Source organism: Pelobates fuscus, chromosome 3 (assembly GCF_036172605.1).
Source record: "Pelobates fuscus isolate aPelFus1 chromosome 3, aPelFus1.pri, whole genome shotgun sequence".
NCBI classification, from domain to species: domain Eukaryota; kingdom Metazoa; phylum Chordata; class Amphibia; order Anura; family Pelobatidae; genus Pelobates; species Pelobates fuscus.
Window position 1 is genome coordinate 374,247,773 of NC_086319.1, and position 16,990 is coordinate 374,264,762.

At 38.6% G+C, this 16,990-nt stretch overlaps 1 protein-coding gene across 1 annotated transcript in view; it reads left to right on the top strand.

The window, feature by feature from the left end:
* Positions 1-16,990, top strand: part of COL5A3 (collagen type V alpha 3 chain) — a 219,690-nt gene that overhangs the window by 155,340 nt on the left and 47,360 nt on the right. The window contains exons 26-39 of the mRNA XM_063449460.1: positions 1,385-1,438; positions 1,645-1,689; positions 4,403-4,456; positions 6,462-6,569; positions 6,763-6,816; positions 7,599-7,652; positions 8,527-8,571; positions 9,412-9,465; positions 10,325-10,369; positions 11,254-11,307; positions 12,957-13,010; positions 14,807-14,860; positions 16,255-16,362; positions 16,596-16,685. Coding sequence (XP_063305530.1) covers positions 1,385-1,438; positions 1,645-1,689; positions 4,403-4,456; positions 6,462-6,569; positions 6,763-6,816; positions 7,599-7,652; positions 8,527-8,571; positions 9,412-9,465; positions 10,325-10,369; positions 11,254-11,307; positions 12,957-13,010; positions 14,807-14,860; positions 16,255-16,362; positions 16,596-16,685 — 873 coding nt within the window. The remainder of the gene's footprint in view (positions 1-1,384; positions 1,439-1,644; positions 1,690-4,402; positions 4,457-6,461; positions 6,570-6,762; positions 6,817-7,598; positions 7,653-8,526; positions 8,572-9,411; positions 9,466-10,324; positions 10,370-11,253; positions 11,308-12,956; positions 13,011-14,806; positions 14,861-16,254; positions 16,363-16,595; positions 16,686-16,990) is intronic.

Sequence of the window (16,990 nt, forward strand, 5' to 3'; positions counted from 1 at the left end):
CTTGACAAGCTCTGCCGTTACAACTCTTTCCTATGGGAAAGCATTGTGATTTGCTACAATCACCACTTCTGATTATGTCTGCCAAGAAGGCAGATCCGGGGCAGAGCTAACAGCAGCAGACTGGAATAAAGATAAGATTTTACTATATTTAGGAGGGCAAGGGAGGACCTGGGGAGTTAGATGCTATTTTTAACGCTATAGGTTTAAGAATAGATGTTTGTGTTTGTGACCCTATAGTGTTCCTTTAAGCAACCACAATCCTTCCAAAGAGAGTTGTTGACTCTGAACAATCAGATCCAAAACCAAAAATGACCTGATAATCCACAGAAGACTTTTTTTTTTAAACAATTTTCTAACAATTAATCAAAACCTCGAAATTGTCAAAGTGTTAACAAGAGAGCTGAACAAACATGCCAAAACATCACCAACATTTACTAATGGTTTGTTATTGATTAAAAGTACAATTAAACACTATAGTTGCAAAATCACATAGCAAAATTGATAACACAGCAAATACACAGAAAATGAACAGGCTGGACTTCCGCTTACAGAATCATACACAATTACCAATGTTGAGTTGGAGCACGACAAGATAATGGCACACATGACTGATATTAAGCTTGGTTTGTGTAAGTAACAATTTAACTTTGGCATTACTGGCAGAAAACATTTTGTGTTCATATAAGAAACACTCACTCCGTTCTGGCCAAACAACTTCCTAAGTTTTAAAACTAACTTAGTTGGAAAATGTTTGGGATTAAAATGTGTAATTCTTTATCAATTTTCAACAATTCACAGTTTAGTAAATACTGGTGAGAGAATGAGCAAAAATATTTGCAATTTGTTCTAATGTATTTTAAATTTAAGACACAATTTCTAGGATTACTTTTTTCTCAAAAAGAAAAAAAGTGGACATTATGTTCTGGAAGCATAGTACTTGTATTGAAGAAGAGATGATAATCCTAATATGCTCGGTGCCAAAGATGTTCCCCAATGCTCCCCTAAAAGAGATCTCTATCCTTCTGCAACGTTCTGATGCATGTTGTGCCCCTTATACATTTATGCAGGCAAACATACCTTCTATCTAAAAACTCAACATGAATGTTAATTACCTTGGAGCTTAGTGATATAAAGAAATCTAGTTAATACATATCATATCCAGTAACTATATGGCTTCATTTCTTGACCTTGACATTCACCTTGCATCATTCAGGCTTTGACCCTGAAGCAAATTGATATACAAGGGAATTCTACCAGGACAAAATGAGTATCTAGGAAGCCACTTGGCTATATACATCAAAATAGGGCTCCTAAGAAGAAACTCCTACATGTACGTATGCAAAACGTCTTATGCCGATTTCTCGTGCTTTTCTTATGTTTTCAGGGACTTCCAGGAACTCCGGGTCCTATTGGTTACCCAGGGACGCGTGGTGTTAAGGTAAATGTACATTTTAAATGTTGAATAATTTCACAGGTAAATAGACATGGCTGAATAGATTCATGCGGGTGTCTAGCAGAAGAAATATGTGCCTGATTAGACAAATATATAAGAATATTAAATTCCAGATGGTGCTTTAAGAGGAATTCTTTGAGTATGCTTATTCTATGTATTTTATTACTGAAGATGTATAAATATATTTACAGGGAGCCTTTGGTGTAAGGGGACCAAAAGGAAGCAAAGGGGAGAAGGTAAGATCCCAGAAGATTATTTGTGTAACAATCATATATCAAATACATTTGTATTTCACACACCCTCTCCTGTTGATGTGCTTTCATTGTCTGAGTATTTATTTATATTTTATTGTATATCAGAGACTTTTTATTAATGGACAAGTAAGGAGTTCTTATAATTTATCTGTATTGTTCTTTAAAATAAAAGATCACATACGGTATGTTATAACTTGTTTATGTATTATTTTGTCAGTAAATTAAAAACTATAAGCACATCCCGTGGCTTACCCTAGGCATCTCGAAAACACACACTGTGAAACAGTTTCAGACAGTTTCATATTGTGCTTGACCTTAGTACATAAGCAGTGCTTCTGACCATAGAGGGCCAAAAATGGTGCCTAACAGTGCATGTAGCAAAGGTAATCCAAGAGATTCACTGAACAGACAGAGTAATGCATATGCAATCGTTACAAAATACACAACAAGGCTTTTTTACATGTAATCTTTCATTTGCAGTAAAATAACAAATGATGACAGTTTCCCTTTAACCTGCTCTTTTGTAACGGGTGTAACACTGCACCCACGGGAACTGTAACTTTATGGATACATTGTTCAATATTGTACCACCAAGCCCTTCAGTCAGTATTGCTGTACAGTATACAATGAAACACGCTTCACATGGATTCAGTGCAAATAGCAGTGAAGTCAGAGCCACCAAGATATACCATGTATTGACATTCCTGCCCTATGCATGTATACCGATTAGAACTCCGGCGGCCAATAGAGTATTGTCTAGCTTTGCAACTAGTAATGTTAGTATGTGAATAAACTCTATTCTTGCTGCATAAAAAAACCTATACTTCTGTACAACTGGACATCAAAACAGAGCTGCTATATTAATTAATTTATTAATATTTGATCGTCTTGTTCATTACAGTTCTATTGTACAATTGTCACCTGTCCATGGAAGTTGTACAGAGGTATAATTTCTCATCCTGTAGAAATACAGTACATTTCTTTTTGTAAGGACCACTGCAAAATTAGCTCACATGTGTCTTGGCATGCTCTCCACTAGTCTTTTACATTGCTCTTGGATATCTAAATGCCACCCTGGCACAGAAATTCAAGCTGCTAGGCTTCTTTTAATAGCTTCTGACCATTCATTACCTCTATCACATTACAGATGTTTTCAATGGGGTTCAGGTCTTGAGATTGGGCTGGCCATGAAAAGGTCTTGATCTGGTGGCCCTCCAAACACACCTTGATTGACCTGGCCATGTGGCATGGATCATTGTCCTGCTAAAAAAAAAAACTAATCTTCAGAGTTGGGTAACATTGTCAGAGCAAGAGGAAGCATGGTTTCTTCATGCGTCCTTCCCAATTGATCTGGCCTATTACAGCCTTGCTGAAGCACACCAGATTATTATAAATCCTTCACCCGATTTCACAGAGGGTGCAAGACACTGTGGCTTGTAAGGCCTCTCCAGGTGGGATATATTAGGCATTAAAAGAACAGTCAGTTCTTGACTTTCATGTGTTGGAAGTTGGAAAAATGGGCAAGTGAAAATATCTGAGTAACTTTGACAAGGGGCAAAGTGTAATGTTTTGGGTCAGAGCATTTCCAAAACGACGAGTTTTGTGAGGTGTTCCCAGTATGCAGTGGTTTGTACCTACCAAAGCTAGTGAAAGGGAGGACAACAAGTGAACTGGCATCAGGGTTTTGGGTGACCAAGGCACATTAATGCACAAGGGGAGGGAAGGCTTGTCCTTCTGGTCCAATCACACACAAGAGTTCCTTTAACTCAAATTGATTAAAAGCTCAATGTTGGCCATGATAGAAAAATGTCAGAACACACAGTGCATCTCAGTTTGCTGCATATGGGTCTTCTTAACTGCAGACAAGTCAGAGTGCCCATGATGACCCAGGTCCACTGCCTAAGCGCCTTCAATGGAAACATGAGCATCAGAACTGTACCATGAAGCAATGAAAGAAGGTTGCCTGGTCTGATAAATTATGTGTGCATCATTCACCTGGGGAAGAGATCACAGCATAATGCACTTTGGGAAAAGGTAAGGGTAGTGTTAGACAATGTTATGTTCCAGTGGATATTCTGCTGGGAAACTTTGAGTCCTGGATTTCATGTGGATGTTACTTTGACAAGTACCACCTACATAGAAATTGTTGCAGACCACATACACGTCATGGCAATGGTGTTCCTTGGTGGCAGTGGCCTCTTTCAGCAGGATAATGCACCTTGTCACACTGCAAAAAATTGTCAAGAATGGTTTGAGGAACATGACAAAGAGTTTAAGATGTTGCCTTGGCCTCCAAAGTCCAAAGTCCAAAGTGACTTGCAAGACTTAAAGGATCTGCTAGGATCTTGGTGACAGATACCACAGGGCACATTCAGAGGTCTTGTGGAGTCCATGCCTCTATGCATCAGAGCTGTTTTGTCAGCACATGATATTAGGTAGGTGGTTTTAATGTTGTGTCTGATCAGTGTATATCACACTAACAAAAGATCAAAAGGTTTTTGTTTTCACAGATATCATTGTGTCTAATGTACAATTTGAACAATGGATTGTACAGGTGTATTTAAATAGTATATTTCATAAGCTTGAAGAAAAAACAGTGTGCACTCTGATTTGCCTTAGTTAGTTAACACCTGGCTCAAAATTAAATAGAAATTGTAATGTCTGAAATTACTTCTTAAATACTCCTCTTTTTTAGGGTGAAGATGGATTTCCTGGAGCCAAAGGAGACATGGGAATCAAAGGAGACAGGGTAAGAGTAGTAAGGTTGGACCTAAAGATTTATTGCCTGACACGAACACGAACACTACACAACAATGGGTCAAAATAGAAGCCTCATTTTTTGAAATACCACTCCCGACTGTACATTGGCACAAGTCAGGCCTTTCTTACCTTATGCAGAAGCGATTTCCAACCATAGCAGCAACACTTAAGATATGGATATCCAACGCTAGTCTGAGAGCCCAATCTCCCTACACATCCCTACTCTATCCACTATCTCATAACCCCCTCTTTCAAGCAGTTGTGTCCGGGGGAACTCATATCCCATTTCACAAAAAAAACCCTACCTCATGCTTAGGGATATAGCAAGGGAGAAGAAACTTGAACATTTACACAACCTAACATCGACGCAACCTCCCACAGGTATTCAACACCTCAAATCCGCCCAAGTGACCCATTTTATTCGGAGTACGAAACTCACACCAGATGGTGACCGGGAACTCACAAAATACAAACAGCTTTGTAGCACGCATTCCCTCAAATGTAAAATCCTATCCACTATGTATACACTCTTACAAAACACCCAAACAAACAAAACACCCGGCTACACAAAGAAATGGTCAGAGGAATTACAATTAGACATATCACTAGAACAGTGGCAGAAAATACTACTTAGGGCCCACAAATCTTCCATACAACTAGCCTCACAGGAAAGTAATTACAAATGTCTTACAAGATGGCACTACACGCCAGCTAAGATCCACAAAATACACGCAGGAACCCAAGACAACTGTTGGAGATGTCGACAAATGAATGCACACTCAGCTCACATTTGGTGGCAATGCCCATTAATCATTAAATACTGGCAATGTATACATATGATTATTCAGACCATCACAAATACGCACATACGTTCTCACCAGAATATATACTGTTTCTCCTACCCCCGTCTCAACAAAAACAAAGAGAAACGATACTACTCACACACATGCTGGTAGCAGCAAACCAACTCATCCCAGTTAAATGGAAACAAGCAGAACCTCCCTCCATTAGAGAATGGATCCTTAGAGTAAAAAGGGATAAAACAAATGGAAGAAATCACCTATGCCACCTCGTAAAAGTACAAGACTTTCTCCCAAATATGGAGACCCTGGAACACCTTCATACAAAAGGGTACCACAACCCTGCAAGCCCACTAACCATAAAAATGGTCCCACATAATTAGAGAACTAGAAATATCCTCTAGGTTAAAGGAATTAACACTAATTCTGACATATACACATCCTTGCCAACCGATATCAGAAACAACTAAAAATCACAATTTGAACTTGTGAATTTGTTAACATGATTTCAAGTGTGTAACAAGACGTACAAATGTTCCCGAAATATATATTCTACATTGCTATGTTATTACCTAATGTTGTGAGGAAACACCGAAAATTCATTGTGAAATTCTGTAAGCTTTCCATTTATGCTATCACAATTGTATTTTGTGAATTTATGTTTGGAATTATGTGTGAAAATCAAATAAAATTATACATAAAAAAAAATAAAATTATTGCCTGAACTTGCTTTACCTTACCTTGTTGTCTGATAATTGGGAAGTTTTTAGAACTTATAAGGGTGGTTTTATTATTTGTATAGTGTTTTTTTTTTAGTGGGCTATTTTCACTTTAAAATGACACTCTAAGCTCCAAAACCATTATAGTGCATTGTAATGGTTTTGGTAGTGTCTAACAGTAATCTCTCAAACTGTTTAAGAATGACGTTCCCGTGCTGCTACCAGTTCGAGCTGAAATGCTAGTGTGAAAGCATACTAAGATTAGATATTATTCCTTGGCTGAGAGCTGTCCGCTAACATTGCCCAGAAATTAATAATCTCCCAACTTGGTATGCGTTGGTAAAATAATGCAGAAATGTGAACTTCCACTTTAGCATATCAGTTCAGACCAGCAGCAGCACAGGTGCTGAACATAGCCAGTTATGGACCAAACCATTTTTATTGGCCCCTTTAATCTCTAATTATCTTTTTCCAGGGAGACCCAGGAACTCTAGGGGGTCGTGGAGAGGATGGTCCTGAAGGACTTAAAGGTCAATCTGGACCGCTTGGAGAAATTGGAGGATCTGGAATTCCTGGAGAAAAGGTAGGTTGTTTCAACTAATGCCAGTTCTTCAAGACTATATTTTTTCTGTTGGCTCATATTGCCAGCAGAGGCTCCATTTCATTTCTTGTCTTCTTTGTGTGTATGTCCGCCATTACTGGGATATAATGAAACTGCAGTCTCTCATTCACACTACTGATTTTCCAACTTTTATTTACATTTTTTTGTACTCCAGGGAAAGTTGGGTGTTCCAGGACTTCCTGGATATCCAGGGCGTCAAGGTACCAAGGTACGTATTTACCTTCAAAATATGGGTGGCACAGGCATTGAGTTATGGGAAATGGAGTATTTTCATCACATCACAGGATTCGCAGAGACAAGAGAGAAATCACTGTGCCATGGAGTCTAAATAAGTAGTATATTGCCCTGGACCATATGTTAAAAGCATGTGTGATGTCCAATGTAAGGTATTTGTATGATTTGTAAAATTGGTTACATTCAAATGAACCTTAGAAAGAAAATGATTGACAAGTATAACACATACTGGGGAGAGTTATGGCAAATGGAGTCTGTCCTTTGTTCACAGTTCCTATAGCAAGGTTCTATAGGATATTGAATATGCCCCTCCTGCCACTGAACAAACTGACAGACAGAAGACCTTTCCTCCATTTAAAGGGTATCACATACAAAACAGAGCTATAGAACATACAGTCCCTCTCATCATATTGCGTCACAGAAAGGAGGGAGTTAAAGGACATGGAGGTCCTCTCCAGAGTGACACTGGCAGAAGAGAGTTGTGGGAAATAGAATCAGCCCCTCTCATTATAGGGTGACACAGGCAGGAGGGAGCTATGGGACATGGAGTTTGTCCCTCTCATTACAAGATAACCAATAGTAGAGTAATATGAGATATAGCCTCCACAAGGTGAAAGAAAGAGAAGAAAGCCATGAGATGTGGTAAAGCAGTACCACTTATGATATGTTACGATATTAATAGTTTTATGTAGAAGTTGGCAGTGGGACAGTCATGGACTGACATATGGAACCTACATTAATACAACTTTTTTTCAGGGTTCTGTCGGCTTTGTAGGAGCCGTTGGGGCGATTGGAGAGAAAGGCAAGAGGGTAAGTTCTAAATACTTATTGCAGAGACATAGAAATTTAGTTATTGTGACATGTACTTCTTGAGACATATTGTGTTAAACCATGATCAAGTGAAGCATAAAACATTCGTACAGTTATATAAAATGCTCATTCTCCACCGATAACTATCAAAATCCAACCAGCCTCTACCTACTATAGTTCAGTGTACTGCATAACGAGAAATCAGTGGTGCTGTGGAATATTTAAGTGGATACTCTAAGCACCAAATTTACCAAAGCTTAATATAGTGGTTTTGGTGCCTACATGTTATTCCTGAGATAATGACAAATGTAGGCATTGCCATTTGCCAATTAAGTGTCCCCACAGAGAAGCACTGTAATCTACGGGGAGAATCCCATTGGTGCAGCTTAGCGATTAATTTCTATGTCGGACCCTGAATTTGAAAGGCAGCAAGAACACTTTCACATTAATACTTGTATGCATTTAGAATGAGTGATCTTTTTTAAACAAAAAAAAAACTCACCATAGAGTTTGGTAATATAGACACTCTTTCCATCTTCACTTGAGTAACTCCAAAACTTCTTCACTTTTTGTCCCTGAACCTTCATGAGTCCGTGGTTCTCTGACTCATTCCCTCACTCTCGGGTCAGCAATGTCTCTTATAACAATACTTGTTCTCTTCAAAGTCAAATGTATCTTTGTCCCCGTACCAAATTTCACTGTGCTACCTAGGAGGACAGACCCTTTGACCCATTAAACATGTCACTGTCATTAATTAAGTCACAGTGGGACTGACCCTTTAAACTATTAAACATATCACTGTACTGCCCAGAAAGACTATCCCTTTAACCTATTAAACATACATCTTAACAAATATTCTTCTGTACTCCTTCAGGGTAGAGCTGGGCAACCTGGACAAGCAGGACAACGTGGACCCTCGGTAAGAAAAAAACTCTCCATTAAATATTTCATTACAGAACCAACAATATTTTTTTATAAATATATGGCTAATGCACCATTTGTGCCATAACAGAAATAAAGAAAATAATGTTATTGTGCAGTTTTTTTGCATAGAAGTACCGTAGTACATTGCTCCATGTAAAAAAAAAAAAACACTTGATCTATTTATATAGTAGATTATATGCCACGACTGGGAAATGTAAGAAACAGACCAGAGTAATGCAAATGTCATTATAAGATAGCCATTCTCAGTAACTTACAAGAGCCTCAAATAACAGAAATAAAATCTACAGTGAACATCTCGTCCAGAAATTATACCTAACGGACAGTTTGGTCTAATGAAATTAAATATATTGCTGCCTTAATCCGTTTAGCATGGACAGGTAATTCCATGGATCGTGGCTTGCTAATTCTTGAATGGCCTTCCAATCTCTAAGCAAGAATGAATAATCTTTATGCCTACGGAATAACATTTTTAACAATGCGGATGCATGGAGGCTTGCCTTTTTTGGCATCCAACTCTTTGCTCTCATGCCTGAGCAACATGAAAGTGCAAATTGGTTTACTAAACTCTTGAGGTTCTAACATTCCAAGGCTAGATAGAAGGATAGTTGCCGCATTATCATTGTAACTGAAATGGATCAATGGGGGCTGAGGGGGTGGCACCTACAGACTTTTAGTACCACCACTACAACTGTAGTGGTTATTAAAACAGTTTCTTAGCATTTTACTGTAATTTGCATCTTGTACACATTGATGTATTGATATAAGATGTTCATGGCTCTTATATTTAAATTGTGTTTCTTCATCATGGATTCAGGGCACACGAGGTGAGAGAGGTCAGAGGGGACCATCTGGAAAGCCCGGTCTCAAGGTAAGCATGCTATAGAAAATTGTTTGGTTATCATATGTCTCTGTGTCACAATTACATTTGTTTGATTTTTCTTTTTTTTTACATTTGAAAAAGAACTCCTGGGTTTACAGAAATTTTATGAACTATTGTTTCATGTTTTTAAACTCTCTAAGCACCAGAACTGTTATAGACCTCTATAGTGATTAAGCACCCAGGAACACCCTACTGGCAAACCATTTTAGTAAAGTTTGACAACTTAACCAGCAGCTATGCCATATTTGCCGCATATAGTATTCTACTGCAAAAGAAGACCAAAAATAGTGCAGACACTATTAGTATCCAGGTAAGTTGTTAAAAGCATGCCAAAATGACATTTTACCATGAGACTGCGCCAGGAACATTCTCGCACCTTAGCCGCCACAGCATGCTTAGAGTGCTCCTTTGAGTGTTTGACTGGCACTAGAGAAACCTATGTACAATTAAAAAGTTTTCTTGTACACACATGTATACACGCAGTTTCTCACACTCACATACCCACACGCTAACCCGCATTGAGAAAGTACATGCAATTTAAAATATCATTCAATATCAGTTCAAACGTTATAAAATAATCTTGTATTTAGGAAATGTCAGTATGCAGAGATTCTTAATTTAAATGTAAGTAGTCTTTGATATATATGTATATTTATTTATTTGTAAGTCATATCCCTGCAACCAGTTACATGCTCAGTTGGCGAGTTTGTCTGCATTAATCAAAAGATTCCATTTTATTTCTGTGTTCTTGTAATCAGCATTTTGTAATCATTATTGTAAGAAATAATTACAGCTACTTAGATTGTATTTTGGACTTCAATCAATGACAATTAAAATCTTTGTACAGGGAGATAGCGGCAATGATGGAGTTGCTGGATCGGCAGGTGAAAAGGTAATGTGTGTCCTAAAATCTGGAATCATACGGAGAGGTCACACGTCCTTAATAATTAGGAGCTCAGTGTGAAAGGCATAATCTATGCTTAGAAGACATATGTCACTGATTTGTGGTCTTCTTTGTCAAAACAAAGACTATTGTCAGTGTTCATTAGGAGATAAATTGCAACTCAAAAATGTGCAAAAACATACAATTTATCCTTCCAGGAAATATATACACATCCTTTAGCTCATGGTCATATTACATTTACTTGTGCAGTGGATTGAAGGGGGTACATGACATGGGCTGAGTGGGATGTATAAAAAGTTAATGCAAGGATACAAATTTAGTTTTTCCCTACTCACAATATATGATACAGAATATTCACATTAGATTGTAGGGTCACCCATTAGACCACAGCTTCAGCCTTTAGCTTGCATAACCATTTATTTGATTTATTTTAGATTTGCAGATTAGGTGAAAGGATCACCAATTAGATGGTAGTTTATTAGATAGCATGGCCACTCATTAGATAGCAGCATAACTTTTTACATGAGAGACTCGCCCATTGAAGGGCAGGCTGTCTAATTATCATACTCTTCCATAGCTAGTACTGTCATTTAGTACTGATATGATTACAATATTTTTTATTAGATGTTAAGCACTAGATAGCAGCTTGTCTCTTTAAACATTAAGGATTACCATTATATGGGTTGTTTGATCATCAAATAAGAGCAGTTTATTTGATTATGGATAACTTACTTTACTAGCTCTATGAATGGTAGACTCTCTGTATTACACATTAGTGAGCATCTGGCATTAGATATTAGTGTCTAGACTAGATGTGCTATACATTAAATGTGCTATGATTTGTATACACAGTTATTCTCACGTCATTTCAGGGACCCCCCGGACCCCAAGGACCCGCTGGATTTCCAGGACCTAAAGGACCTCCAGTAAGTTTAACAAAATGTGTCAATTTGTTTGAAGCATGAAATGCCTTTATCAAAGCAGATTTTTGGGATGTAAATACACGGCATAACTACCAACTTAACATTTAAACTTAGTGTTCCGTATTTAGTGAAATACCAATACATTGCTCATTGACCATTCTGGTTTGAGATGAGATTGACTGGGGGAAAAGAAGTTAATGACTACTGTGAAGGAAAGGAAGGATCTGTAGTACTAGGAAGAAGGATGGAAATGACTGGGATGAATGATGTGTAGTAGTGGGCTGAGGTGAGGGGTGGGAGGACTGGAGTGAAGGATGGGAAGGACTTGGATGAAGAATATAGAGGACTGGGATGAAGGGAGTGCATTTCAGGGGCAAAGGAAGTACATTACTGAGGTGAAGGATGGGGAGGACTGGGATGAAGGAAGCACATTACTGTGGTGAAGGATCACATTAGTGGGGTAAAGGATGTGGAGGACTGGAATGAAAGATGGGTAGGACTGGGATGAAGGAAGAAAATTACTGGGATGAACTATGGGTGGACCGGGGTGAAGGATGTGGAGGACTGGGATGAGGAATGGGGAGGCCTGAGATGAAGGATGGGGATGGCTGAGATGAGGGAAGGATGTTACTGAAGTGGAATAGGGTTATAGATGTGGAGGACTGGAGTAAATGAATGGGATGAAGAATGGGGAGGACTGGGATGAAGAATGGGGAGGACTGGAATGAAGGATGGGGATGGCTGAGATGAAGGAAGCATGTTACTGAGGTGAAAGATGGGGAGGACTGGGATGAAGGATGGGGAGGAATTTTATGTAGAATGGGGAGGACTGGAATGAAGGTTGGGGAGGACTAGGATGAAGAATGGGAGGACCGGCATGAAGGATGGGGAAGGCTTGACTGAAAAATGTGGAGGACTGGGAAGAAGCGTGGGAGAGCTGAGATGAAGAATGGGGAGGACCTGGATGAAGAAAGCACATTTCTTGTGAGGTGAACGGTAGGAGTCTGGTATAAAAGATGAGGAGGACTGAATTAAATTAATTATTATTCAACTGGACAGCTAATATTGTTATTCTGTTTTTAAATGTATCATATTTAGATTTACTAATTTTAGTGTTTCCCTAGTATAGGAAATTTCTGTTGGTAAACTCAAAAAATATATCATTTGATTATTAAAAGAAGTCAGACATTATTTGGTGCATTATATTAGCAGGCTCTGTGTTCACCTACCCTTGGCTTTTATATGCCTTAGTCTGAATGAAATAGGTTGAGTTATCAAACAAGTCATCCTGTGTTTAGTTTTTTTTGTCGATATAATTTTGCAGCATTTTTTTTTCTTATTTTAATCATATTTTCATGTACACGTTTCCTTACTATAAAAAAATATATAAACAATATATTTGTTTTACAAAGTCTATCCCTAAATTCAAAACATGTGTGTAATTCCTCTATAAGGACAAAATCTATTACTTTTTACTTTACCATAGAGTAAGTAACACCTTACAATGCGTCAGGATTAAGAGAAAACAATTAATTATTTTTAAAACAATGGTTCTTTCTCTCAATTCTTAATAATACCAAAAGTTGGAATTTGTTTCCAGTGGTCCACATCAGTTATCTCAGACTTACTGTAACATTTTGCTTCTTGAACAGGGCAGCTCTGGTAAGGATGGATTACCTGGTCATGCTGGACAGCGAGGGGAGCCGGTGAGTTCTGTCTTCTGTATGGTATTCTGTTACATACATTGTGAAAGTCACAGACTGTAAAATGGGGTTTCAAATGATTTTGCAGGTTCAGACAGTAAAGTAAATAGAATATATTAAGCTGATCTCCCATTGGCTATTCAGTGTTCTTATTTAGAACATGAGATGCAGATACGGCCATTTTGTGTGGAAGTATGAAGTGGAACTGTGATTTACAGAAGGTGTTGATGAAAAGCTTCAGGTCGATACAAATAATTAATATGTACATCCAGCAAATGTATTGAGTAAACAATATACATAATGGCAGCTGCCTTTTCCAAGACTCTCACCCCAATGAATGTGAGCAGATATGCATGTCCACCAACTCGTGAATTGTGAAATTTCATGTCATGCTTCACATGTATATTCTAAAGGAAACCCCTCCCTCCAATATTGTATGTTATGGATCAGGAAGATATAATTCTGATTTCAAAATCTTAACAAAACTAATCATCAGGTAAATGTGCGACTGCCAACATGAGGCCTTCCAAGCCATACTAGATTTATGATAAACACAGCAATTTCCTAAAACAACTTGACAGGAATTGACACCTGGAATAGTAATTTAAGCCTGGATATGACATTTAAACTCAGGCATGTGATCACCAATGAACGGACTGCTCTTCATCGTTACTAAAGATGTTTCTCCTTTCCTACAATTAGTGTATTATCATCTGTCCCTTTTACAGCCTTACAAACCCTTGTAGATCATGCCAACATTGTAGATTATCTAATTTGTTTTCTGGCAACATTTTACAACTTGCTGCACTCTTACAATGTTTTGGCCTTGTGGTGGCAGGCAGTCTGCATTGCTAATTGTGTTTGTGTACCATTAACCGGCATACCATCCAACATTTTAAATGGACAAAGAGTGACGCTTTAATTTTAGGGCTGTCGGTGTGGGTGTGGCCAGGGGCTGGTCTGTTTTCGAAACTTTTAGGCGACTTACTAATCACAGTTTATGCAGCTAATATGTAATTTAGAGCAAGAACATTGTGTAGCTTTTTTTTTACGCATACTGATTTCTAAACACTTTTATTGTGGTTTAAAGAAACATGGAGGATCTAGAAAAGAGGGACATATGAATTGTAAAGAGGGACAGAGGGATCTGGGCTCAGAATAGAAACGGCCTCTCTTAAATAGGGACACTTTGGAGATATGAAAAGTCATTATTACCACTTTACAGATTACATTAGAGTAGATGGGAGATAATAATTATACAGTGTTATTTAAAGGGCACTAGTAATGTGCTTATCCTTTCACTGGTTACATTGTAGTTATGACTCCTCTTTCCTCCGCATAGTCATGTCTTTCCATGTTCTCTCACCCTCCTTGACAAATTACCCAATCGCCTCATGTCTGGCATATATACATGGGAGGTCTTATCACCCATCTTCTAGTCTGTAACGTTTTACAGATTTTGCTTTAGACATGAAATAATACAGTGAAATAAGATTAAATTGTAAAGATTTTCAATGGTTTCCAGTTTTACTTTTTATGATTTGAGCATTTAGATGGTATATTATAAAATGCATTAGGACGCTAGAAACCATATTGTGGAGAAACCACCTGAATTGAATAGTTTCAAGCTTTCATAGTTCCTTATATACAATACATTTTTGCAACATTATATTATATGTTCTACAATCAAAAATGCAGCTTAGAGTTTTTGTTCGTTATTTTGTTCTGTTTTTTTCTTTTTTATGTGAAAGTATATTGCTTTTAATGATCTAAACTATGCTTTCTTTATTTCTCAACAGGGATTTCAAGGCAAAACAGGCCTCCCAGGTCCTACGGGAGTAGTTGGTCCTCAGGTACGTCCAAGCATGACTTTATCTTAGTGACACTTATAGGAAACCTTCACTTTGATACATGTTATTCTGTCTCTTAAAATGACATTGTCCAGAACAAAGGGGAGGGTTATGGGAAAAAATCCTAGTTAAAGGATCACTATAGTGTCAGGAAAACTATAGTGCCCTGAGGGTGCCCCCACCCTCAGGGTCCCCCTCCAGTGGCGCTGAAGGGGTTAAAACTCCTTCAGTTACTTACCTTAATCCAGCGCCGGGCTCCCTCGGCGCTGGTGACCTCTCCTCCCCCACTGACATCAGCTCCGAGGTCAGCGGAGACGAATGCGCATGCGCGGCAAGTGCCGCGCGCGCATTCAAAGTGTCCATAGGAAAGCATTTCTCAATGCTTTCCTATGGACGCATTGCGCAATGGATGCACGATTGATGCTTGATGGATGCGAAATTCGCATCCAGCGTTGCAGATGTGCCTCTAGTGGCTGTCTGGAAGACAGCCACTAGAGGCTGAAATAACCCCAAATGTAAACATAGCAGTTTCTCTGAAACTGCTATGTTTACATCTGAAGGTTTAACCCCTCAAGGACACATGACGGAACTATTCCGTCATGATTCCCTTTTATTCCAGAAGTTGTGTCCTTAAGGGGTTAAAACCTGAGGGACCTGGCACCCAGACCACTTCATTGAGCTGAAGTGTTCTGGGTGACTATAGTGTCCCTTTTATACATAGATATGTTTCCAGCAGAAGTAATTCAAGAAGAGGCTTCAGACACTCACTGCGTTAAAGTATAAAGCAGTTTTTTTTGGACCATCATGTACAGAGCAATGTTTTGAACTTAACAAAGGTCTTTATCAAGCTTTATTAAGCACCCTGTGGTTCCTGGAATGAGTGCGGTCCTTTCTCCTTTTTTGTGGAAATCCAGCAGAAGTAATAACATATAACACTGCAAAGAGATTTGTAGAGGGAGTATCAGGAAAGTAATATTCTGAAGTAGAGGTTTCCATTTTCTTCCGTGTGTCCTTCAGCATTCTGTTGCTACCAGCAGCAGTGAGACGCATGCTGGTTTGTTTCTGGGGAATTTATGTTACTAGCTTGCAAACAATACTGAGTCAAGCACACTGCATTGAGATTGCTGAATATTCCCATTCAAAGTCATGCGAAAAGTTATAAATCAGAATCTTGACATTCAAAAGGTTCAATTCAAAATTGACATTCAGTTTGTTTTTATATTCCATAATGGTCAGATTAGATGGCTAGATGTGTTCTCATGCTATTGTCTGTGAGGTATAAATATAATGTAACTTCTAACCCACAATTCAGTAAGTGCCTATGGGACTGTGCTCAAGTATGCCTTCTTACATCGTTGTTGCTAATCAGTTGCTCAATGTTTTATGTACATTTTTAGGGCAAGTCTGGAGAGACAGGACCCATGGGAGAGCGAGGCCAACCAGGTTCCCCTGGATCTCCAGGAGAGCACGGATTACCGGGTGCAGCCGGGCGAGAAGGAGCAAAGGTATGTTTTCATAGCGTGAGAAAGAATAGTGCTGAGACTGAGGGCATATCAACATCTGCTGGCCTACCTTATTAGGCATGGGACCAGCTGTTTGCAGAATCCAGATGACTCTTCCTTCTGGCAATATATTCACTGCCCATAAAGTAAGAAATAGTGGATGTAAGAGGATACCTTTAAAGCTATGTCTCCCTCCTGTTGCAAATTATAAAGTGACAATTTATCTCCAATCACAGGGTGACCCTGGTCCTGGAGGTATCCCAGGAAAAAGTGGTCCACAAGGATTACGAGGGTTTGCAGGTGCCAGAGGCATTGCTGGAGACGCGGTAAGTAATGTATATACCCCATAAGTCAAATATAGAGTTGCTGGGTAATCCAAGATCCAGAAAATAGTAGATATACCCATTTATTATGCCACTTGTTGATCAGGCAAACTGCAGATCCGTCAAGGAAAAATACTGGGAAATATTGAATGTATACCCTTTTTACAAGCATTTCTTTATGTTTTTTTAACAAGATACGGTAAATTACATCTGTGGAAGAGAATGTTATTGCAGGATTAACATATTTTTTTTGTATTTTACATTATATATAAAGCACTGTATTTTATAGCAAAGAATGCTTGCACCAG